Source organism: Gadus morhua, chromosome 12 (assembly GCF_902167405.1).
Source record: "Gadus morhua chromosome 12, gadMor3.0, whole genome shotgun sequence".
NCBI classification, from domain to species: Eukaryota; Metazoa; Chordata; class Actinopteri; order Gadiformes; family Gadidae; genus Gadus; species Gadus morhua.
This window is the reverse complement of record NC_044059.1, coordinates 5,916,586-5,942,498: the sequence shown is the minus strand read 5'-3', so window position 1 is coordinate 5,942,498 and position 25,913 is coordinate 5,916,586. Positions and strand designations below refer to the sequence as shown.

General features: G+C 45.2%; 1 protein-coding gene across 1 annotated transcript in view; it reads right to left on the bottom strand.

Annotated features, from left to right (window-relative positions):
• oca2 (oculocutaneous albinism II) overlaps positions 1-25,913 on the bottom strand; it is a 51,197-nt gene continuing 25,284 nt past the window's right edge. Inside the window, exons 15-24 of the mRNA XM_030373455.1 lie at positions 25,090-25,222; positions 22,105-22,252; positions 21,405-21,462; positions 20,232-20,340; positions 15,538-15,665; positions 14,128-14,187; positions 12,444-12,548; positions 10,727-10,820; positions 9,005-9,098; positions 1-1,161 (exon numbers count right to left, since the gene is read on the bottom strand). Coding sequence (XP_030229315.1) covers positions 1,074-1,161; positions 9,005-9,098; positions 10,727-10,820; positions 12,444-12,548; positions 14,128-14,187; positions 15,538-15,665; positions 20,232-20,340; positions 21,405-21,462; positions 22,105-22,252; positions 25,090-25,222 — 1,017 coding nt within the window. The 3' untranslated portion in view covers positions 1-1,073. The remainder of the gene's footprint in view (positions 1,162-9,004; positions 9,099-10,726; positions 10,821-12,443; positions 12,549-14,127; positions 14,188-15,537; positions 15,666-20,231; positions 20,341-21,404; positions 21,463-22,104; positions 22,253-25,089; positions 25,223-25,913) is intronic.

The following is a 25,913-nucleotide window of genomic DNA, read 5'->3' as shown; positions in this document are numbered from 1 at the left end:
TTAAGGAAGATCCATGAGAAGCCAACATGTTGACATCTTTATTTTCGATCAGTGTATCAAAGTTACAAAGTTTGCAATGGTTGGAGATACTATACAGTTAGATGGGCAGCGTGAAGGGCCTCTCCTCAAAGTGCTAGAGAAACTCCTTTATACTGATGAAACGTGAAGTGATTTGATTCAAGGGATCCATTATAATTCCCCCAATACTGAGAACGTGTTAGCATCAATCTACATCACTAAACTAGGTTAATGCTCTAACGTTGGCACTTGAATTGTTTTAAAGTGTGCAGGATTATTCAGTTTAACAAGATACAGGGCGTTAATATTTGGCCATAGCTCATAAATCTTAATGAGACCATTGTCACTATAAAATCCCTTTTATTGGGTATTACAGTATACTTTCTGTACAAATAAGCACATGGTTATCTTTGTGGGCAGATCAAAGTCATACTGATGAAACAACCAGAGAAACACCATTTGCACTGTGAGGAATGTAGCCAATTGTATAATCTTTAAAGATATAAATTGTCTGTACACATGCCCATACGGGACATATAGCACCACACAGAACAAAATGTAGCCATTTAGCTTGACGCGTCAAACTCTTCCCTTGGCTTTAACATGAATACAGTTAAATTACATGTTTCATCTTAAGATTGACTATAGAAGGTTTAGTCGAGTTGAGACCATGAGCTACTTCTGTTGGTGGGATCATCAGGAGATGTTAATATTTTTCTTACATACTGTACATCTGTCAGTTGTCTAGTGAGCGCGTTAGAACCATGGTTGTAGGGCCTTCTAGAAGGTTCCATCGACATCATGGGCTAGCTTCATGTGTTCACTCACTGTAGATCAGCCCTGGGTATCAAACCTTCTGGGTCCGGGGTTTAAACCTATTTCTACCAAAACCGGGACTGGTTAGACATCCAGCCAGTATCATGGGATGTTGAGGAAGGAATCACCTCTTTCCCCCCCCCCCCCCACAAACCCACACACACATCACTACAACACACAGACACACACACACACACATTAATTTGCATCCACAGCGTCTCTGTGTATGTGCAGCCCGCTCACAGGTTCCAGCCCAGGCCGATGTGGGTAACAAGCAGGTAGCACATGCCGATCACACACGTCATGATCATCATGGGGAAGCCCAACCTGTAGTTCAGAGAATACACTGTTATAATACATGTTATCAGTTAAATAACAGAACACACCTGTCATGATCAGTTCAGAGAATACAGGGTTATAATGCATGTTATCAATTACATAACAGAACACACCTGTCATGATCAGTTCAGAGAATACAGGGTTACAATGCCACTTACATATCACATACATCTAACGTAAACACGTCACGGTCAGACGTGTTATCATACATGTTATATGTAACCAAACAAACATGTAATCAATGTCATGGGCAACCCCAACCTGTAGACCACAGGACAACACGTGTCATATATCACATGTGATCCATACACGTCGTGATCATCATGTTATATATCACATAACACACACAGATAACAGAACACACAGCATAATCCTACAAGCATTGAACAGCAGGCTGTTCTTAAGGAACATACTCAGTCCTTAGACAGCCTCATTCCTGCCTATTGTCACTCCATCAGCACTGTGTGTGTGGGGGGGGGGGGGGGGGGGAGCATCTAGCAGCCTTAGATCAGAGCCAAGCCCTGCTCAATGCCTCAGAGTATTCTAAAGGCCTGCTCTGCTCGCTTTGTCTTCCCTGCTCACGCGGCCATCAGATGAGGTTAAACTTCTAAGAGGGGTGTCGGCGGCACTAGAGCTCACAGGTTTTATCTGCAGACTGCATAGCACAGGATTTTGATTCTGTTCCGTGGAGAAGAGTAACAGAGGCTACCGGTTACACTGTGCCGTTGATGCATGTTAACGTAGCTCCAAGTGTGAATCCTAGAGGATAGTGATACACGAGAAAGCATCTCCTATCTAATTCTATCTCTACAGATCCAGACAGTGGTTCTGTTATGAAAGCCAGTTAATAAATAACTTAATTTCTCTGTTTGTCTTTCTCCCTCCCACGCTATAAAATGAAGCAGCTATTTTTTCCAGAATTGTTGAAAGTGAGCTTAGACATTAGGACAATCCAAATAATAATTTAATCACACACTACTTAAACGGCCATTGGATCCACGGTATTCTACCCTGGCTAATTCAATCAGAATACATTTACTCAAATCAAACAGTTTAAAGACCAGTGTGTGGGGAAATGTAAATGTTATAGGACAATCTGTAATGACCTAATCAACTCCAATCTGCAGAACATTCACTCGCATCCTAACCAAGACGCCAGGGAATGGATCGGCAATCGAAGGTCTGAGTGAGACTGGGAGCACACAGAGTTTTTCTTTGGGTCTTAGCCTCCGTCTGCAGATCAGTTTCGGTTAGGGATCTGACTGCAGAGGACTCCAGATGGTGGGTGGGTTTGGATGAGGACCATGTCCTATATGACCACATGGCTCTAGTCTCGAGCCATGGATCTGTTGGGTGCTACTCGCTGGCCCACATAAGCCGGGCTTTTGGGGGTTTGTGCTACAGAGAGAGAAGTAGGGAACAGAGTGTAAGTCTCTCTCTGTCGCAGCGTCGAACATCGCGAGTATACAACTCTGGTTGTGAAAGGCGTGTTGCGAGTGGTTCATGTATGCAAGGGGTGTTGTCGTTTTTTGTGTGTTTGTGCTGTTCGGTTGTCCAACACAATAGAGAATGGTGGGCCGTGAGAGTCAAGAGTTTTTGGGAGGTGTTCGTTCCTGATGAGATTGGTCCCACAACGACAACACTCACTCGCCACCTCTTAATGTCAAATCACGCTTGATTCAAGCTTGAAGCTAGAAAATAAGAGGAGGCGGTTATGCATTTTATTTGTCTTATTGTTGAACGCATGAAATATGCTAAATGGTGCTTCAGCTAATGAAACAAATGCAATGAGTGATGTTGAAAGACACTGGCTTATTTCCACTTAAACTCCAGTGCTTGACAGTGGGAAAGGTAGTCTAATGGTTAGGGTGTTTGACTCCAAGTGGAAAGTTATGGAATCTGACCCTTAATATCTGCAGTCTACCTTACCTTTTTCACAAACCCTAACCGCTTTCATAACCTGCAAGTTGCTTAATATAAAACTGTCAGAAAAATGACACAAAATAGGGTCTATAAAGAATATAATAAGATAACTGTTTGATCTACGTTTGACCTACGTGAAGTCCTCACTCCGTTCAAAAGTCACCTTAAAGAATAACTTTTGACAGAGGGTCTGTGTCTACTGGAGCTTTCCTTGCATTTATTCCAGATGTTAACAGTATTAGTCTGCTCCGTCTGCTCCAATACTCCCCATAGAAATACCTCCTGGCACTGTTAAGCAAACACAGCCACAATACCGTAATCTTGCCTGTGGCTGCGTGGGGAAATGTCACATTGGGCTACACGAGTACTTAGGGTAAACTAATAAATACCAATTGGGATAATGGGCAACAAAGCATTTAGGTGGTGATAAAGTACAATCTCTTCAGTTACCTATTGTGTCTCTCCCACACAAAAGGTCAATGTGGTTAGGAACAGCAGAAGGCACCACATAGTAAGCCACGAAGCAGATGTGTCCACAGTCCTCAGATGAAGGATGGCGAGGGGTTTCCTTTCCTAACATATCAGCTCCCTCGGAGCAGAACAAGGCGCTGACCTTTCCTTGGCCGTTCTGCTCCCCATTTCAACGTCTGACAGAGTCATCCATTCGCAACACTTCATGGCGTGATGAATGGAAAACATTTTTCTGTCTGTTTGCATTATTATAGCTCCTATGCTGCAACCTACTCCTCTTAAATCGACGTCAAAAGTTCCTTCTCTAGTTTGTAAATAGTCTAGTAATGCTACAATCCCACAGAAAACAAGAAAAGAGCACGGTTGGCTTTCTTACCCCCAAGAAAAACACGAGTTAGCTTTTTAAATTTAATCTAGAGGGGGTCATTTGAATGTTCAACAAAATCCTAAACTTCCCCGATACGATCTTATTAGCAGCGTTCATGCGTAACGCTTTAAATCCTGCACGGCCCAGAATCTCTCCATCTGTTGTACTGTAGCCGTGGTTAGGCTTCTGGGGATATCTTGAAAACTCTTTGGGCTGGCTACCATACTGTGGAAGAGAGACTTAATTAGCTTCCAAAGCCTATTAAACCCAATTATCAGCAGGGAGATGACTCCGGATCACAACCAACACTCTCATTACCAGCGCTTGATGAGCAGAACAATAGTTTATCTTTCCTTGTGTTCCGACAATAGCCCAGACCAGCTGATTTTTCCCACAGATCCTAATGATGGGGTGCGAGTAATGACAACGTCGGAAGACCCATGTGATCCTATATTGTTAACAGCTGTTGGTGAACGGACTAATGGTTCACATGCAGCTGACCAAGGTTGTGTGTTGTACATCAGGCCGTTACTCGAACGCCATCTATGGATGCGCAGATTTGGTCATCATACGGACAAACTGACTCAACCATTCCAAGCTAGGCCACTCATGGTGCGGTTTGATCGGATCCTGTTGGTTGTATCAGGTCCTTTCATTGTGGGACAAGGACCTATTATGGTTTCCACTGCTACATGTTGACATTAACATGTTAATACAACTGTTGTATCCGGGAAAACATGGATCCTTTAGTGGCTAAGGGGTTCAACTCCCAGACCAAAGGTTCTAGGATCAATCCAAAATATCTGCAGCCTTGCTGCAAGGGTTAGGCGCAAAAGTGCCCTGACCCTTTTATTAATAATATATATACATATGAATTCACTGTAAGGCACTTTGGATAAAAGCTAAATTACTGAAAAGTTGATATATACGTTTTCTCAGACATTAATTTCTGCATTTTTATGCAGAGATGAGAGAGAGATGGGATGAGAGATAGGAAAAGAGAGAGACAGAGAATGGATGAAGAGAGAGAGAGAGAGAGAGAGAGAGAGAGAGAGAGAGAGAGAGAGAGAGAGAGAGAGAGAGAGAGAGAGAGAGAAGAGAGAGAGAAGGGAGGAGAGATAGAGGGACCCAGAGTGAGAGGGGGAGAAGGGATGGAGAGAAAGTAAGAGAATACTGGAGAGAGACAGGGATAGACAGGCATGAAGAAAGCAGTACACAGCAGCACACAGAATCCTGGGGAGCTGGTTCAGCTCAGCATTAAAAACACTGCTCATGGGGCCGGTGGCTCACCGGGTAGGGCGCATACCATTACGGCTCAGTCCTGATTGCAGCGACCCGGGTTCGATTCCTGCCCGTGGTCCTTTGCTGCAGGTCCACCACTCTATCCCCCATACCTTCCTGTCTATCTCACTCTATAATAGAGCATAAAAATGCAAAAAAAAATCACTCATGAAGAGGGTTGATTAGCCATGAAGGCAGCTCTGATGTGTTGTAAGACGGCTCTCTTGAAATCACCTCTCTGAGACTCTCCTCAAACTTAACAGGTTCCAAACTGGGGGGGAATCAGGACACTGTAAAATAAGATTTAGACACACACACATCCAATTGTTGTTGTGCAGGTGCTGAAATAGTAAGGTATACTGCTCCCAGGGTGTTTAATTGAGAAATATATATCTAAAACAAGAACAAGATGTTCCCGTCGAAGCTCCAATGCGATCGAAATGTGATATTATCTCTACCACGGCCCAGTACTTTCTGCTGTGCAGCTGACCTGAGTTTACTAAGTGCTACTACAGTCCCTGCCTTGGGTCCTGTTGGCAAGGCTTCAGGCGTGTCCAGGACTGTGTGTCTCTGCTGGGTGACACCTCAGGAAGTTCCCTGCCAGCTGCCCAGAGCGGTTTCCCTGTGCCAGAGGGTAAAAGGGATCCCCCTTGTATTTCCACACAGCCATCCCATAATAACCAGATATTACCGTCCCCTGTGGTTCCTTCCCTGCTATATGCAGCGGTAAGCCCAGGCCCGTCTACCTGAGATGGAGCACGAGAGCGGAGTGCATTTTATAAATGACACCCTGAACGTAATCTCGCAGTGCATTAACCACAATACGCCAATATAACTCTAATGGGATTTTAAACCAAATGGATGTAATTGCTACAATTTTACAGTCTGTAAAATTGTGCTGTATTATGATGTGCCATGGGAAGTGTGGAAAAGCTAATTGCAAATGATCAATTATGGCACGCATTCCCCGACACACACACACACACACACACACACACACACACACACACACACACACACACACGTGCACGCAGTGAAAACTGTGTGCGTGTGTGTGGGTGTGTGTGTGAATGTCGAGATGGGTAGATGACTTGTGTGAGCATTATCTTGTATATCTACTGCCCCCTTTTTTTAATGATAGTTAAAATATCTATATACGACAGGCCCTTGTGAGAAACATTTCTGATTCTGTTTTAAAACATGCTCTATAAATAATTTGGATATAATTTGAAATAATTTTAATAATTATTGTTATAATTGTGATTATTAATAAGACAGTGAATATTATCCCACAAATCAGGTTGAGAATCACTAGTATCGTTTAAATGAACCCGGAGCAGGATGAATTAACATTGGCTTCACTTTTCAGGACACAACCCATATGAACCAAGTGAGGGCCATAGAAACGCTACTGTAGATGTGTGAATAACACAGCTCTAGATTAACATTGTGAGGACCAAGTTGGCGTCGTTGGCAATGTTTAGAGTTGTTTTCTCACCAAGGATGTTGAGGCTGTAATCACGAAACTGTAGATGAATCAATGAAGTAGACTAGAGTCTGGTGCTGAATCGTCCCTGAAGGATGACGCTGAATGGTCCCTGACCGATGACAATGCCCATCTGACGGAACTACTGCCCCACTTGGCGGCAGGTCGGGCTAACTTTGGCCCGACCTCAGAGATGGTACATGATAGGTGTTTGAAAGACAGCTCAGAGGTCTGACTCTTGAGGACTAAGAGGAACTGGATGAAGTGGGCTCTCGTTGAAATGAGCAGTGACTCAAACTGCTGGCACCCATACTCTCCACAATTGTGACAGACACAAACTGAGCGGTGAGAGTGTGGGAGGATGGGTCACCACATGATGAGGTGGGTTACCCATCTGGACTGGAATCTCTTGTGCTTTCACACCCTTGTGCTCCTTTAAAATAGCCCTGGGAGCCAGACGAATCTTGCGAGCTCATGTTTTATTTGCTTCCACACAAAATGATTTCTGCCCGATACGAGATAGACCAACCAATCGCAACCGTTTAGCTTATATGAGAGGGGATGAATACGATGACAATCATTCACGACAACAAACACGGCTGCCATTGAAAACTGGACGGTATATTTTCGCTAAAAGAAGAACAAACGACTTCACTTTAAGCTTTTGTTGGGAAGAAAGATATATGTTTTTCTTTGCTCAGTGCTGGTTCACCCGTTGCGTAGCTATGATTGGTTGGAGGCCTATTTGAGTCCAGAGACATTTTGGTCTGTGCCCATGGTGACACCCCTTGAAAATCGAAAAAGAGCGGAGAAGATCCAGACTAATGGCATGTGCAATTTGTCTGGCGATGCCAGCCTACCTTTACACAGAAAGTTAAGGGTTTCCAAGGTATAGGACAGAAGAAACATCAATTAGTCGTCACATATGTTCAGTGTATGTAATGGCGGCGAGATGGAAAAAGGTTATAAATGCTTCTCCTTGCTTCAAAGAAACAGCCAGAAAAGTTTGATAGAAATCGGTATGAAACCCCTCTAAAAGAGGAGGCACTTAATTTAATAATAATCACATGGAGAATGTTCTGGTACTGTAATCACGCCGCAATCAACTGATTGCATTCAAGTTAAATCTTCCTCGTATTCAAGGTTCCACTGTAAAATAATGACCGTTAGGAATTCTGGGAAAATAAAAGAAGAAACGGCGAGTGAGGGAGGGGGCGATGGGGCAACGTCTGAGAGACGCTGAACGAAAGTGAGAGGATCACACAAGCCTTCAGTTACGTGGTCTTCTTATCAGGCACGTGGAAAACGAAGGTGTTTATTACCTTCACCACTCCCCAGCACACTCCTCTCTTCTGAGCCTAGCATGCATACACTGTGGCAGAGTTTTTATTCCTGGGATTTGATTTACTCGTTATGACTAATGATGCACTTGACTTCAGAGCTTCAGTCATCTGCGCTCGTCAGGTGAAATTTCATATGTCAAGCAGAGGCTGAATTTCCCATGATGCCTCTCTGCTGGTGGTTTGCTCGTAGGGACCAAACTAAGAGGATACTAAATGACCAAATCCGAGCAGGTAGACAGGGATAGAAAGGGGACGCCAACTTTCTCTCCATGGTAAGATGCGGCGATTGCATGTCATAGACTTCCTTCTATATCAGCCGGTCAAAATGGTTAGACCTTAGTCACATCACCGAGGGGTACGGTCAGAGCAACAGCAGCGGCGGTCCTAAACACGTCTTGCTGTATACCACATATTCGGGGCATAACATGCAAACTAATTCCCAAGCCCTTATCATGTCAGGTCAACTAGTCTGGCACAGCAAGGAATACCGTAGTCAAAGTACTGCCTGTTCCAAATTGCTTTTTGTCCGTGTTGAGAGTGCAACCTTGAATCTCTTCCGAAACTGCATGCCATTTAATGAGCTCATGCTTTTTTGAACAGATCTTAAAAATAAAAGTTTTATTTTCTGAGCGAGCGAGAAGGAAGCTTCTTGGGAACTTCAGTTGAGCGACTACATACTATTGTCAGGCCAAGGAAATAGATCACAAATAAGATTGATAAGATGTGTCACACTTTGCTATTTTCTAATAAAAGGAAGGATCAGTTTCCTTGAAAATAAAGTATTCTCAACTGACGTAATTGTTGGGGGAACGCAAATCCCGGACAGATGTGGTCAGTGGTCCAACTTTTCCCCAAAAAGTTTTTGTGGAAACCAAGTCGATGTTGAGGATGTTGTTAACCAAGCCTGATGGGCCCACTTTGAGTTAGAGAACAAAGTGCTGTGATGACAGTACGACTGACCTGAAGAACTCCATGAAGGAGAACCCGTAGCCGTGCTGCTCTGCGATGCCAGCACACACCACGTTCGCCGAGGCACCGATCAGCGTTCCGTTTCCTTCAAAACACGACAAAACAGTCAATGTTAAAATAAGTCTTTGTTCTGCTTGATTGACAGGAAAAATCTAAACTTTATTTTCTTCTCTCTCGAAACATTGTAATGGGGATGCAGTGAGTGAAATGAAAGAACGAAAGCATGTACTGGTGGGTGCCTCAACCCCATTGGCTCCCAGCACTAAATGCCAACCAATCATAGAACTGGATCACCGCGCCACAACCCCTCTGGAAGGCCCGGGCTTAAGGACACATATTCATCAAGAATTTGCACCAGATTATGTCTGCTGAATTCTGGCGGTTTTTTTGTTGGTCTGTCAACAGCAATATGTCAAAAATAATGGAATGAGTAATGGAGGGGAAGTTTATCAAGACACAGGGAATAAAATGATTAACTTTGTTTATCAGAGTCCTTGAGAAAAGTGACAGCCGATCAGGCCGCTGATACAATGCATCATGCGTATGTGATTATTCCATCAGTCTGTCAGATACAGACTGGTCTACAGATTTATCTATCATCTGGTTATCACAGGCCCATCCTTCCCCTTTCAGCTACCATTAGCTTGATTGAGGAGTAATATTTGAAAAACATGAAATATCCACTGTACTGTTGGTTGAATCATGTTTTTCTAGCAGAGCTCTTATTCTACTAACATATGCATTACTATCGGTCTATATATATATTTTGAAGTTATACATTCATTTACTTTGGGACAATAAAGTCTTACGCCTGGTATTAAGTATCACTGGGGTTATTTATTACTATTTGTATTTCTTTCACTATGTCACTATTTTCAGTTTGTATGTTTGCTACAGAGTGTCTAAAGTGGTTTCCAGGGCCTTGGCGGGTTGCCCTGCCTGTGACTGACGGGGGTCCGTCACAGTGGAGTTGATTAAACCCAAACTACGGCGACAACTCTTTCACCCATCTGCCCGTCCGTGAGCGGCCCTGCTGTGTTGCACAGGCTAAAAGGCCAGCGTGTCAGCGGCTTCGGGGGCTGCGTTTACAGATTCACAGGGGGGTGGGGTGGGCTCAGCTGCGACAAGCGCGAGCCCCGACAATCACCTGCGGCACAAACATGTCGCCCCCCCTGACAGGGCTCATCTATAAAAAAGAGTCAAAGTCCTCAAAGTGCTGTGAGAATCTATCAAGAGCATCCGGAGGCCAGTGGCCAGGCGACTTTAGAGAAGGAATGGAGAGACTATGGAGGACGATGCATGCCTGTTGGGATGCACACAGGGGAATGGGTTAGATTGATTTAAGACCAAAGCTGGAAGGTGAGGGGGAAGATGTTTGAGCCATCCAGGTTATGCACGGAGAGGATTCTCTGGTTGATTTCATGGTGTGTAGAGGAAGATGGAAATTGGTGATCTGAGGGTACTGAAGATGTTTTTTTTTGTGATCTCTCGGGGGTTGTGGGAACTGGAAGCTAAATCTTGGGTGATTTCAGGAAGTTGAGGAGAAAAGGAAAGTTTGGGTGATTTCAGAGTTTGAGGAAGAAGAGGATGAAGTTTGGGAGATCTCAGGAAGTTGAGGAAGAAGAGGAGGAAGTTGAGAAATGTCAGGGTGTTTGGGGAAGAGGAGGATGAAGTTTGGGTGATTATGGGTGTGTGGTGAAGGAGTCAGCTCACCTCCCAGACAGGCCCCCATGGCAAGTGCGAAGATGAGAGGTTTGATGGGGAGGTTGACATCCTCGTCCTGACTCAGGTTGATTAGAACTGGAATCTGAGGACAGACGCGGACTGGGATCAGGAAGACAAACCCCGCTGGTAACTAAACTTAGTACCCTTGTCTTGTCTGTCATTTTAAACAGTAACAACAAGTTTTTTGGAGCTACTCCAAGTTTGATTGTATTTTTTCATTGTTCTCAGCGTCACTTGTCAGAAGCTTTAGATAAAGTTGACAGCTGAAGTGACGAATAACAGAGACAAAATGCAAGTTATGGCAAGGATACTTCTTGCAGTAGTATAGCGTTTATGCTTTCTAAAAATTTACAGTATTGATGTAGATTATGCAAAGTGAACACAAGCCAGGTTGTGATTTGTTGGTTGGATGATAAAGCGAGATGCTGTGTTTTGGCTGTTTATCCACAGCAGGATAGTACATGTAAGTAATTAGGCACACGTAACGATCTACACAATACATACACAAATACACACACACACACCCACACACCTCTGATGATTATCTTAAAATGAAAGCATTTAACCTCTTTAAAAACAATCAAAAACCGGTTTAACAGTGCGGAAAATGGGCTAGCCAGGCCACAATATTACTGTTCAGTCTATTTACCGACAGTGCTGTATTATAAAGCGTTTTATAGATGGTATTCAAAGAGATCGATGGAGCAGTCGCTATAGTTAGCTGCTTATCACTTATCACGTTCTACCATTCAGCCCAAATAACGCAGGACAAAGCAGACAGTATTTATGTCAATTTGGGGATACAAATGCAGTTTGGTAGTTTGGTGTCTGTGTTTGACCCTGAAGTCAATCTGTCTATCTGTCAACCACAATTAATCAGTTAGAGGAGGGGAGCACAGGATCCAGCATGGGGACGAGAGGAGGTAAGGAGGGGGAGGGGAGGGGGAGGAGGGGGAGGAAGAGGAGGGGGAGGAGGAGGAGGAGGAGGAGGAGGAGGAGGAGGAGGGGAGGTTAGTAAAGAAGTAAACATTGAGTTCCATGATGGAACATTAACAGCCTATTGGCCAGCCGATCTAACTCACTCTGGTATAGATAGACGCAAACCATTTTCTGGTCATTTTCTCTTCTATTTATATTTGTATTAAACATGACTATTTCTACTGTAATTGTGGTCTTTGTAACCCCCAGCACACCCTGTTCCAAAGCTTTAATTGCAGAGAACTGGAGCGGAATTGAATGTAATGATCGCTGGCTAAATGAAAGCCCTGTTTTCAATTTGGAGCGACTATCATTTTCCAAGAACTAGATCTGAACTTGCATAAGGAATATTGATTTAAAGAAACAGTTTCTGAAATAATTGAATCTCTTTGTCCAGCTCCGACCCTCTCTAAATGACTTGCCGTCACCGCCCATCAATGTCAGCTTCCAAAAATGAAATATCACAGAGCTGGATACATGGTCTGTCTGGAAGACGTCTAAATAAAGATATGTCTTTGAGTTTACATGTACTTTTTGTTCTCTGATGGGATTAAGTTATGAACCTCAAACACTAAACATGCTCACATTAGGCTATGAGATTTGAGTAGACCTAGGTCTTAGTGAATCTTCTAGCAACTGTTTGAGGCTGTATTATTCCTTTAAGAATCCTGTTGTATACAGATCCCTTTACAAGATAATATTCTCACAACTCTCATGTTCCTCCTACCATGGTGGCGGTGAAGGGGATGTTGTCTATGAGCGAGGAGGCCAGGGCAGAGATCCACATCACCAGGATGATGGCTATGGCCAGACGCTGGTCTTCTGGCACGGCCTGAGACACGCACACAAACACAGAAGGACGGATGGTGAAAGGCTGCCCTCTCTGGCAAACTGCTCAACCCCAGCAGATGAGCAAACACAGCAGAACCCCATGGCCAAGTCACAGGCCGGAGACTAGAGGGCCCCTCTATTCAGACAGAGAGAGACATGGAGAAGGGAGAGAGAGATCGACGAGGAGAGAGATAGAGAGAGGCAGGAGAGTTAGAGATGGAAAAGGAAAGTGAGACGGAGGGAGAGAGATGGAAGAGGGAGATTGCAGAAGAGAGAGATGGAGGAGGAAGAGAGAGAGAGGAGATGAAGATGTTGTTGGCCAAAACTTTTTTCGGGGTTTTTTGGGGGTTGGAGTTTCGGCCAACCCCCAAATCGCTGCGGACCAAACCCTGGAGCACGTCCGGAGCGTTACGTGTGAAACACAACATTGTGCAAGAGTGTGCACGTGTGAAACACAACATTGTGCTGGAGCGTGCACCTGTGAAACACAACAGTGTGCAGGAGCGTGCACAAGTCACGCGGGAGCGTGCACGTGGGAAACATAAGGTCTTGCGCTGGCGTTGTGCCCTGCGTGGCAGCAGATGGACAGCTATCGCCTCACTCAGACAGACATCTGTCTCCCTGTCTCTGTCACAGACCCAGACTTTATAGTGTGTCGAGAGTGTGTGTGTGTGTGGTTGCGTTCGTGCGTGTGCGCGTGTGTGTGTGTGTGTGTGTGTGTGTGTGTGTGTGTGTCTATGTGTGTGTGTGTGTGTTGTATCAGTGTTGTGTCAGTGTGTGTTTATGTGTGTATTGTGTAGTGTGTGTGTATCAGAGCAGGATGTGTTATGGTTTGTGTGTTGTGTGTGTGTGTGTGTGTGTGGTGTGTGTGTGTGTGTGTGTGTGTGTGTGTGTGTGTGTGTGTGTGTGTGTGTGTGTGTGTGTGTGTGTGTGTGTGTGTGTGTGTGTGTGTGTGTATCAGGTTAAGAATGCATGCGTATGCTCTGTGTGTATCAGAGCTGGTATATGTGGAACTCAGAGTTGGCCTGTCAGGTGGGATTACTGCCAGCCGGGCGGTGGCTCCCCAAATGAAGGCTGACACAACCCTGCTGCAGGAAACACTCCTGCATGCTGCCCGCCCGCCAGACCCCTCGACCACGGCTAACACCGGGGCTGATATCGCCCTCACGCTGCACCTCAGTGCAGTCATTAGTACACATCATTCTAATACTATAGCAGCCACTGCTAACTAGCTATCTACTTGGACTGTATCCAACTCTTGGTATAGCATCTAGAGTAGCTTACCCGAATGACTAATGCCAACTTATCACTTAATAACTTCATCATAGATAATCAACCTCCCACCTGGTATTAAAATAAGGGCCCTTTACGACATTGCATTAGATTAGTCTAGGCCTGCATGTCCCGATAGTATATAATGTCATTTAGTGACTCATAATAAGCCTCAATGCAATGCTGTTACTTTGTTAAGTTATCAATAACTAATCATTCTAAGTGGTCTCGCGGGGGGAGTCAGCGAAAAATAGAAGAAAAGAAGGAGGAAGAGAAGAAAAACATGAAACGTGATGAAGATGACTCACCTTGATCAGAAGAGCTGTCTGCACTCCTATGTAGTCGATGAGCTGCAGCTGAGCCAAGGCCTGCAGAGACAAGAGGAGGTGAGGAGGAGGAGAGCACAGGATCCAGCATGGGGACGAGAGGAGGTGAGGAGGGGAGGAGGAGGGGGAGGAGGGAGGAGGAGGAGGAGGGGAGGGAGGAGGAGGAGGGAGGAGGAGGGAGGAGGAGGGGGAGGAGGAGGAGGAGGAGGAGGAGGGGGGGGAGGTGAGGAGGAGGGGAGGAGGAGGAGGGGAGGAGGAGGAGGAGGAGGGGGAGGAGGAGGAGGGGGAGGTGAGGAGGAGGAGAGAAGGAGGAGGAGGAGGAGGAGGAGGAGGGGAGGAGGAGGAGGAGGAGGAGGAGGAGGAGGGGAGCACAGGATCCAGAATGGGGACGAGAGGAGGTGAGGAGGGGGAGGAGGAGGAGGAGGAGGAGGAGGTGGGGGAGGAGGAGAAGGAGGAGGAGGAGGGGGGGAGGGGGAGGAGGAGGGGGAGGGGGGGGAAGAGGGGGAGGAGGAGGAGGGGGAGGTGAGGAGGGGGAGGAGGAGGAGGGGGGGAGGGGGGAGGGGAGGAGGAGGTGAGGAGGGGGAGGAGGGGGAGGAGGAGGGGAGCACAGGGTCCATCATGGAGGCATGAGGAGGAGGGGCATGAGGAGAACACTGAGTCCAACATGGAGGACACCCACAGCTAATCTTCTGAAATGGGGGCTACAGGTGATTCAATCGGAAAGTGTAAACTTTACTGAATAAAGACTTTGAGAAGAAACTGAACCCGACACAAAAAGCAGTCAGGCAGTCGCTAAGGAGGTAAAGCGGGTTTAATTGTAACCAGAAGGTCGCTAGTTCGATCCCTTGCTGAGTGTTCCAGGTCCCCTTGAGCTATATCGATCCCCGGCTGAGCGTTCGAGGTCTCTAGTTCGATCCCCGGCGAGGTCTCCCTGAGCATGACACCTACTGTAACGCTAACTGCTCACGAACCAGCTTGCTGTCGCCTTGCATGGTTGACACTGCTGTCGGTGTGTTCATGTGTATATTAATGGTTGCAAGTCGCTGGACAAAAGCGTCTGCAAAATGCCTTAATTGTAAATTAAAGCACTTTTTTCAATCCTGCTGAGGCGGCTTCTTCCTCCACTTCCTCTTTCTGGAGGCGTCCCCATGTTTATATTTTAAATCATAATGAGGGGATTATAAGAAGAAAAAGAATCATGGAACAACCTTGTTGGAAAAAAATCGACTCTAATCTACTGAATATGCTTATTTTATCATTTAATTTAGAAATCCTTTTTGTAGCGATTGTACTTGACTGAAATTATTGAATTGATTATAATTATTTAGTGATTCTCATCACATCTAATATGAATCTGTATATCTGTTCGGGACAGGTCTGTGTGTTCCGTACCTCCATCAAAACGAAGAGACCGGCGAAGAAGAGCAGCGTGGCCCACTCGACGCGATGCAGGATGATCTCAAAGTCCTGGATGTCTGCCAGGACCAGCAGCCACAGCGCGCCCAGGATGGCGATCCAGCCTGAACAATCGTCAATAAGCACGTTGATCACCAATAAACAATATCACCAGCCAAATTGATAATCATTAAACGACATTCCCGTTCAATCTTACGTCTAAATTCATATCCACAATCAATAAGAAATACCATTAAAAAAAAATCATAATTCAAAAAACAATCAACAAATAACATCAATGATCAGTAGGCAAGACAGCACCCTTTTCTGTTCATGTATGAACAGCTTAGGACCCCTGAGGATCCCTAGCTCACAGACTCTGTCTGATCAGCAGTAAAAGGTAAACAAAGTTCACTATTCTGCTAACTCTAATTAGTACATTACTAGAAACCTTGTTTTTTGCAGAGTAATGTTGGACGACATCAAGCTAAATTAAGCTGGCTGTGGAATAGCTTAAATAATATATTTGGAACCTACTTGAGTAATAGCCCCCGGAACTCGCAGAGAACGCAGCAGTATAAACATTTCACCAGAAGAGAAGAGAATGAGAGCTCTGTGCATTTGAACGGGCGGTGGTGTTGGTGTGCAATGATGTGGAGAAGATGTCATTAAACAGGTAAGCTTTGCTAATGTCTTGGCAAAGGGCCATCTAGGAAGACATTTTACACGTGACGGGAATAATTAGAAGGAAAGAGGAGGACAATAATGTCATTTTTTAGGACAGACTGAAGTCCATGTTTTTAGTCTGTACTTATACTGTGTTTGATAAAGTGTACAGTTTTAGTAGGGTATTTGTGCTGAAAAATGGGTTTGTCACACTCAAACATACATGAAGAAAAGGTTATTGATTCTACCATCAACCCTTCTCAAATTAATCTGCCAATATGCCGGCCAAGCCCTTTGAGACTGTCAAGGATAGAGTGCACAATTTTCCATGACGCCAACCAACGTTAACAGATGAAAAATTAAATAATTAATCATAATATTTTAACTTCATATTTAGGACATGAAATTAAAAAGGAACATTGACCAGAGGTTTTGTACATAGTTAATGGTTTCTCTATCGAGGAATGGTTTCTCTGTAGTGAATGGTTTTCTCTGTAGTGAATGGTTTCTCATGTAGTGAATGGTTTCTCGATAGTGATATGTTTTTTCAGATAGTTTTCAGTAGTCGTTTTTTACATGCCAATATATCCGTCTTATACCGGCATGGTCCGTGCATTGTACAGTGACCAGAGTTTATTATACCGGCTTGATTCGCACCCCAATTTTACACCTCTCAACCCTACACATATTGGGGTGTTCATTTTTACAATTACAATTAGAGGGATTTAGCAGACGCTTTATCCAAGCGACTTACATCAGACATCGACACACTAAGGGCAGAGTCAACCATGCAAGGCGACAGCCAGCACGTCAGGAGCAGTTAGGGTTGCTGGGGATCAAACTGCAACCTTTTGGTTACAAGACAACTGCTCTACCTCCTGAGCTCAAGCTGACCCCATTTTCATTGTAAATGAGTTTAGAATGGCATCACAGAACCAGGGGCAGAACCTGGATAGAGTTGGTGATGACGCAGCGACATCAACATGATGTAATTCTAAATGAAGAGACTGCGAAATCCGCAAAGCTGCTGACCATCATTGGAGAGAAGGCGATGCAGTCGCATTAACGAAGACATTGAAAGATGGTGCGGTCTACGAGAAAGTAGCAGAGGAACATTGCGTACGAGGCTTTTGTCGGGATATAAAAACAAGTGTTCAGCAAACTCAAGAATATGTTGGCGTTTTTGCACTTTTAAATAGTTAATCGCGTTTGGTAGCCTACACTCAGATGTAGCATACTCATTCTTGCATGCGAGTGGATTGAAAAAAAAACATTCAGAGGTATTCAAAATTATTCTAAAAGAGGTCTTCCCTCCATGCGTAGCCCCGCCTACTCCAATGAACCAAGAAAGCCGGCACCGTGACGAAGGCGGAATATACCCCCTCGGTTTTACACAGGCAAGACAGCGAAACTGAAGTATGTTTTCCAGAGTGTGTAAAAGCAGAATCCCCAGCAGGGCCACCGGCGGTTCGCAGGGATATTAAATGGACTTCAAACGCAAAACCAATCAGGCCGCATGAGTGGGTCATGTGGTCAAATGAGCTTTCATCATCCAGCATTGCTTGCATTACCCGTAATCGTATCTGTGGTCAGGGAGGCGAGGATCCTTTCCCTGCTGAAAACATTACGGTTGAATGATGGATTTGATAGAAACAAATCATTCCTATGTAATGTAGAATGAAACCCCCAGCGAGTGTTGCCCTTATTATCGCTATTCGTTATCACGGCAAGTGGATTACAAGACATACAGCCCCCCTGCTACCAGCCGGCCTCCTCTGTCGTCCATCTAGAGTCCCGCCCCAAATGTAATCAGGCTTGGCTTCCCACAGGTCCTTCATTTAAAAGAAGGACACTTGTTGTCCGTCATTTAACACAACACTACTTGTCAATGCAGATCAATGGCGACACAACGGACACCAACGCAACAAAGCCGAACGGCATCAACTTAGATTTAAATAGGTCGGAAGAAAGGGGAGAAAGAAGCTCCCTAGGTTTGGCTGTCCAGTGAGGAGCAGACAGCCTACTAGCGCTCCAATTACGAGGAGGCTGAGGCCATGGTGACAGCTCATTCATCATACACAACACAACACTGTTTTTCCGAATATCTTTGGCGAGCCGCCTCTAATTGCAATTCGTCAGCACCAAGTGGCGGAAGACACTGCCAAGGCTAAAAGATATTGAATGGTTCAGCCAAAAACATTGCCGTATACATCTTCTAAGATTAAAGAAGGGTTAAGTGATTCAGAACCACCAGGGGGCAGAAAGTATGACTGTAAACCTATAAAATGAGTGCTTTGCTCGGACACCAAAATGATCTTGATTTCACAATGGTTGTTCTTGGAAGACGGCCATGCTTTGAATTCAGTTAAATTCTAACATACAGGCCTTATATAGAATTAGTAAGACACATTTTGACCAGGCTCAGATCTGTACCTGGTCTCTTATTGCTGGAGGATGATTACGTGATGGCATATTGCCACAACAACTTGTGAAAAAAAATGTTACATTATTTTTTTGGTCAAAAGTGAAGGGTTACGAAAACGAATTGTACAAAAATGAAGGGTTACGCAATATCGTAATCATGTTAACCAGGTGACTCAGAGGGGAAGGCAAACATGTTGCCTGGTTCCAAGGGCTCTACCGTCTGGGACAGACATAGTTGTGCTATTGTAGGGATTTTGCATAATTGTGTACAAAAACATGTACGTGGATCATTAAAAATCAAGTCCATAATAAGAGCTAAACTAAACCAAATGAACGTGTAATGGCGTCTCATTTCCTTAAAGTGCTGTTGTGGCCAGTTATCAGGGCTGATTGTTCCCTGCTTTCTGAGTACATTAATAATAAGCTCTGTTTGAATAGAGAGATCTCTCTCTCTCTCTCTCTCTCTCTCTCTCTCTCTCTCTCTCTCTCTCTCTCTCTCTCTCTCTCTCTCTCTCTCTCTCTCTCTCTCTCTCTCTCTCTCTCTCTCTCTCTCTCTCTCTCTGGCGTATGTGTGAATGTGTATATGTATGTGTGTGTGGTGTGTGGGGGGGGGGCGGCAGATTGTGTTATTAACTGAACACGTCTGCTTTCTGAGCTTCAGCAGAGAGCATTTGGTTAACTTCAGTGTTAATTGTGCTTACAGGCTAGATCCACACAGCAGAAAAGCAGCTGTCGACAGACACAATGACAATGAAGCCCAAGATGGAAAAGTCCCAAGGAAGAGATAAAATCCTTATCTTTATATCCAAGATAAGGGATATACTGGTTTAAGAACGCGACAACAGAAAACGGGCAGGATAGTATACGTGTGGCTAGGGTGTTTGACTCCCAGCCAAAAAAGCACTTGGTTAGATCCCCAATGTTCACCACCAACCTATAAGCGTCTTAGAGTAAGATGACCCCTAACCACTACCTGCTTTTTAATTGCATATGTGAATTAACTGTTCGGTGCTTTGGAGCATCTGCTAAAATAATTGATTCTGATTCTAATTATAAAATGGTGAATAACAAATAGGAAAACACTGTTCTTAAGCACCTGGTACACTGAGGGAGTATATTTTACATCTTTTTGGCTCTTACATCCTAAATGTTTCTATATCTAAAGTGAACAGAACCACAGCTTTTAGGTTATCTGTAATGTATCTCCGGTCGTAATGAAACACATTTCATGGAGGAGGATAAAGAGGAGGAGGAAACGACAAAATGTTGGTACGATAACGTACAGCAATGGGCTTCTATTCACCGTAGAAAAATATAAACCTTTAAGATGTAAGATAACTGGATCACTATTACCGCCTCAGGACAGTATATGGTATACTGGACACAGTATACCAGGTATTTATGAACAATATTGTAGTAATAAGACACTGAGCTGGTGGCTTACAGCACCTCGGAGTTGACGACAAACAAGTCTACTAGATTTGATGTTTTCAGAAATCATTTCAGAAACAACAGTTACACCCGAGTTGGAAGATGTTATTGGGGGACATGGACGGACGGGGTAAGGGTGGGGTGGGGTGGGTGATGGGGGCTGGGTTTACCGAGGTCCAGGTGGATGCTGGGAACGAAGGAGTTGAGGAAGAACATGAAGATGACGACTGCGAGGACGGAGACACACTTGACCAGCAGAACCGTGTCGGTTATCCTGTGCTGTGGGGCGCAGAGAGAGAGGGGGGGGGTGTGATTGGGGTTGCTGTTGTGGTCTTCATTAAGTTCATGTGTTAAAGGGCTCATACATGGATACACAATGACCCCCTCCACTTTGTGTCGGTAGTAATGTTTTTTTAATCATTGTTTAGCAATTGATCATGAAATGATTGTCTGATTAATTGATGAATTTAGGTCATTAAGGAGTGAAATTGTTGTGTTGAAAACTAGAACTACCACCGTGTTTGTGAATAATGACAGGATAGGGAAGGGCGACAGTCGAGTGAGGAGAGACAGAAGACTGAAGAGAGACAGTCGAAGGAAGAGAGACAGGGGAGTGAACAAAGACAGGATAATAAAGAGAGAGAGTCAAGGGGAGAGAGACAGTCGAGGGAAGGAAGACAGTCGAGGGGAAGAGGGACAGCCAAGTGAAGAGAGACAGGAGAGTGCAGAGACACAGTCCAAGGAAGAAACAGGAGAGTGAAGAGAGACAGTGTGGGGAAGAGAGACAGGATAGTGAAGGGAGACGAGTGAGTGAAGAGAGACAGGAAAGTGAACAAATACAGGATAGTAAAGAGTGACAGTCTGGGGAAGAGAGACAGTCTGGGGAAGAGAGATAGGAGGGTGAATAGAGACAGGTGATTGAAGAGGGACAAGGGGGTTGAAGTGAGATAGGAGAGTGAAGAGAGACAGGTGATTGAAGAGGGACAAGGGGGTTGAAGAGAGACAGGTGATTGAAGAGGGACGACGGGGTTGAAGAGAGACAGGCGAGGGAGGCGAGTCAGGAGAGTTTGTTGATCAACGAGGTCCTTTTAACCAGGAGTATTGATCCTCCACCTTATATATACATTGCAAATACACACACATTTGTATGGGCTTTTGTCCCCTCATGAAAAGGAGAGTGAGGAAACAGGCAGGAAAGTGGGTTGAAATAGAGAGAGGGAATGAGAGGTAGCATTGCGACGGCGGTTCGGAATAGAAACCTTTTGCTCCCCTTGGAGTGCTGCCTTTGTGGTTAGCACCTTGGCACACCTCCTCTCACTCAGTTTACGTGTTGTTATTTGTACCTTTTTCTGAAGCTCCTTAATGTTCTGCTCCCAGTTCTTATCCTCCTGGGATATTTCTCTGCAAACGGAATAAAGAGTTTGGTAAATGTTGAATACATTGTAATTAAAAATTGTCATTAACTAAATGACATTAATTGCACAATAACTACATACGTTTCGGCATGCAGCATATTTCCTATGTCACCATATTTAATTATGTTAAATATATTCTGATATAGGTCAGGCATTGCTACACAAAGTAGTATATAAATATAAACTACAATACTTCTACTTTGTGATTACAGAATTACTTCTCTTGAATCAATTCAGTACACCTAATTACTTACTTCAAACCTTTCAATTATAAATAAACCCCAAAATCTCATTTTTATTTCAGTTGAAAGCTGTTCCTTCTGGGACTTAAAAAGTGTCTTTCTTTGTTTTTTTATGTCGTTAAAGGAACTACAAGAGGTCTGCAATTTCCGGCTCAAAACACACTTCCAGAGTGGTCGTTTTCGACTGGCCACGCACCCAGCCTGAGTGGGTAACACGTGCACTCTCACAATTTTGTGCTTTGCCTCAGATCGCGTTTTCTGAACCTCCGGCTCCAACGGGGGTGTTCCATACCTTCCTTACCCAAGGAAAATGTCACTCAACACCAGCGTCTCTGCGAGTAGCCGTAGTGACGTTCTATTAAATAACAGTTATCTGGTGTCTCTACCTCTGGAAGGTCTTCATCATGTTACGCAGCGCGCTCTCCAGGTTCAGGACCTTCTGCATCAGGAGACACTTGATGGCCGTCTCCTCGCGGCTCGCGGGGTTGATCCGCTGGGCCGTCTGCCGCCACACCAGGATCTCATGCTTCAGCTCTGCATGAACACAACACACAAACACAATCATTAAGACATGGACGCATACACACACACACACACACACCAACAGACGCACACCGACGGTGGTGGTGGTGGTGATGGTGTTGGTGTTGTTGGTGTTGGTGTTGTTGGTGTTGGTTAGTAACAGGTGATCTTGGTGGTTAGTGACTGGTGGTGGTGGGGATGACGTGGTGGTGATGGTGGTGGTGGTGTTAGTGGTAGTTAGTTACTGGCGGTGGTGGTGGTGGTGACGTGGGGGTGGTTGACGCGGGGGTGGTGAGGTGTGTTATGGGTAATGGCTGCGGGTCCCTGCACCAGCTGGGGGATATATTAGCGTGTTTGCACTCAATAAGCTCTAAGCCCTCCCGCTGGGAAACTAATGGATGGAGGAGAAGGGGCTGCGGTGACCAGCTCTGGGCGGGAGCCCTCGCTACGCTCCGCCGGGAGGAAGTGCCAGCGGGGAACTCTTCCTGGATGACGGGTGTTGCTAGGTGACCCTAATAGCGGCTTAATTGGTGCAGGGGAAGAAAAACAAACAGTTCCTGATTAGCGAAATGGAGGGAAAGAAAATCGCTAATGGAGGAGAGCTACGATTAGGCTGAGCTCTGACCGCTGGGAGGATCAGGAGCGACCCAGAGGACACACGTCTCAGAGCTGACGAAGGACCATTATAGACCAGTAGGGTCATCTTCAAACCAGCAGGGAACAGAATAAACTAGGAGAGACCGGCAGTAAAGTCCAGTAGAGAGACCAACTGAGACCTCGGGATACCAACAGAGACCAGTAGAGGCCAACGGAGACCAGTAGAGACCATAAGGGGCCAGTAAAGACCAACAGAAAGCTGCCGCCACCAGTATGCCTTCCTTCTCTTCCTCACCCTCATTTCTAGGCCTGAAGAGGAGGATTCTAATGTTCTACCCCTGTGGGTGCTTCACTCTATGGGGATGGGTGTCTTATAGATGCTTCTCGCCTTAAAGCGTCCATTAGAAACAACTCCATGTATTTCTACGTGATTAGTTTTCCCATTAAGGTTTATAACGCAGCAATCTTGCGTCCTGCACCGAACCTGAGCTCCGACACCAGGGAGATTAAAATGTTGAACGGCATGCCGGACAGATGCATTATCGACAATAAACTGTGGCTCCCGGACATCTTGCCCAAGCAGGGATTAACTAGGATGGTTATTATGGCTGTGGTTATTATTGTGGTTCCCTTCTGATAAGGCAGAGAGGAGACAGTAGCCCACGGCCATATATGTTAAACAGCACCGTGCATTTGCTGCTACATGGGGGCTATCTCCGTTTTCTAATTGAGACGTTTAGCCGCCGTTGTTATCCAAAGCGACGTACGGGGAATGCTTCCAGACACATGGGCTGGCCTGGAGGCATCTTCCTCTGCGGGCAGACAGCGAGTGCTGGATTCAAACCCCGAACCTTTCGGCTCGGAGTCAGACAGCCCTGCCAACGGCTACCTTACCATACTCCCTACTTGGCGACTAAACACATCTGACAATCGTTTACAAAATAGTAAGGAAACCCCCAAGTCCTTGAAGCAAAGTGTGAACTGTACACAAATGCCAGCCTCCCTCTGCTCCTAGCAACCGCAGTCCTCTCTTAACACAAAGAGTTGAGCGGACAGGCAGTTGGGGGAAGTTAGCTTTAGCACTTCACCTCGCAAGACACCCCACGCGGAGTGCCACAAAACATAAGCGCCTGGCCGACCTTTGTGCAGGGAGTGATCCAACCAGACGCAGGGCGTGTTGATGCTTTTAGCGCCACATGCTCCATTCTCCTCCATTGCACATCCATCGCGACAATGCAACGTGGTCATAGTTAATCGCGCTTGATTGTCTGTTTGGTATTTTATCACTGTAACTATCGAGATAGGTGGGAAGGGACATCTTGCTCAATGATGCTTACAGGTTAGGCTGATAGGGGGGTGGAACTGATAGGGGGAATGGACCCTTCTGGCTGGGAATCAAACACACTAACCATGACACGATCATGGTCCCCTAGGAGCATTGTTTCGATTTAGGACTACTACACACAAATGCAATTATGAGGGGCCAGGCTGAGTTGGTTTTGATTGGTGCATCGGTTAGCGTTTCATTAATCACTGGATCAGTCTGAAGAGGCTCTTTAGACGTCTGAGAGATGGAATGCGGCCGGTCTGGGGGATAGGTCCCAGGCAGGGGACATCAGAGTAATAACATTATGACTCTGATCTCACAGTCATCTGATAATGGGGGGCCCGCAGCCGTGTGTGTGTGCGTGTGTGTGTGTGTGTGTGTGTGTGTGTGTGTGTGTGTGTGTGTGTGTGTGTGTGTGTGTGTGTGTGTGTGTGTGTGTGTGTGTGTGTGCGCGTGCACTCTAGATAACACAAACACACAAACATTGAACAATGCGTGCAAAAACGCACGCACTATGCACACCCATTGTTTGCATAGTGCGTGCGTTTCTGCATGCGTGTAACAGAATGTAGGAAAGTGCCTGTGTTAGCAGCCAGACGGATGTGTGGGGGCTGAATTCTATGCTATTCTAATAAAGTATGTAATATTCCATACTATTCTATTAATCTTCTTATCGAGGCCATCTGCATGGGGAGAAGGTTAGCCGACACTGAAAGGCTTCTAATGAAGGGTAAAAAGTTTCAAACAGAGCTGGTCTTAATGGTTCATTAATCACGATTCACGACCACAATACATCTGCGTGGAGGCTGAGCTCGTCCAGTCCCTCTGTCAGTTCCGTTGTGTCCTTGAGACCTTGACAGCTGATCCCGTTCGGAGGTGCTTTCAGAGGCTGTCTAGGATACCGTGTACAGAGGTTCAGACGTACCAACGATCTCGCTGGACTCCTTGTTGTAGAGCTTCTTGTTCCAGTATAACAGGCGAAGCATAGGGAAGGAGGTGACGAGGACCAGGACGATCCCCAGGGACATGTACCCCGTGAAGCCCGCAAAGTCGATCCCCTGTGGGACACAGGGAAATCATTCACAGTTACCTCCACAGGAATCTATGATTATTATGGAAAATCTTCAGGCACAGGGACACATAAATAAAACATCAAAACGCAACGGAGCAAGGTGCCGTGTGTTTAACCGCAGATTAACGTTCTTTTTTTTTAAACAACTGACAGAAATGTGACACAGCACACTTTCAAAAAAAAAAAATAACACACAATATCGACTAACAGAATGTTGAAAATAATTTGTTGGCTCTTATCTAGTTGTTTTTGGCCAGGGGGACTTCATTGTTGGGACCAGATGGTGAAAAGATGAAATAATTTTTTACATGATCAACAACATCCACTAGTTCATGTGCTGCAAAGCCATTTAATTTCTGGGTTAAAAAAACAACTTGAAAAAAGGATAGTGCAGTGGTAAGCGTATTCGACTCCCAGCAGAAAAGTATTGGGTTTGATGCCTCAATTTTCAAAGTCAACCTGTAGGCATCCTATAGAGTAAAATTCCCGATAACCACTACCTGCTCTTTAATGACCTGTCTCTGTACTGTCAAACCCCTACCTGCCCCTTCATAATATACATCTCTTTTCTCACTTAGTTGCTTTGGATTGAAGCGTCTGCTAAATGACCAAATTTTACAGAAATTTAAACACCAATAGCTAACACCACCTCATGTCCCATGACATGAGAATCTTTT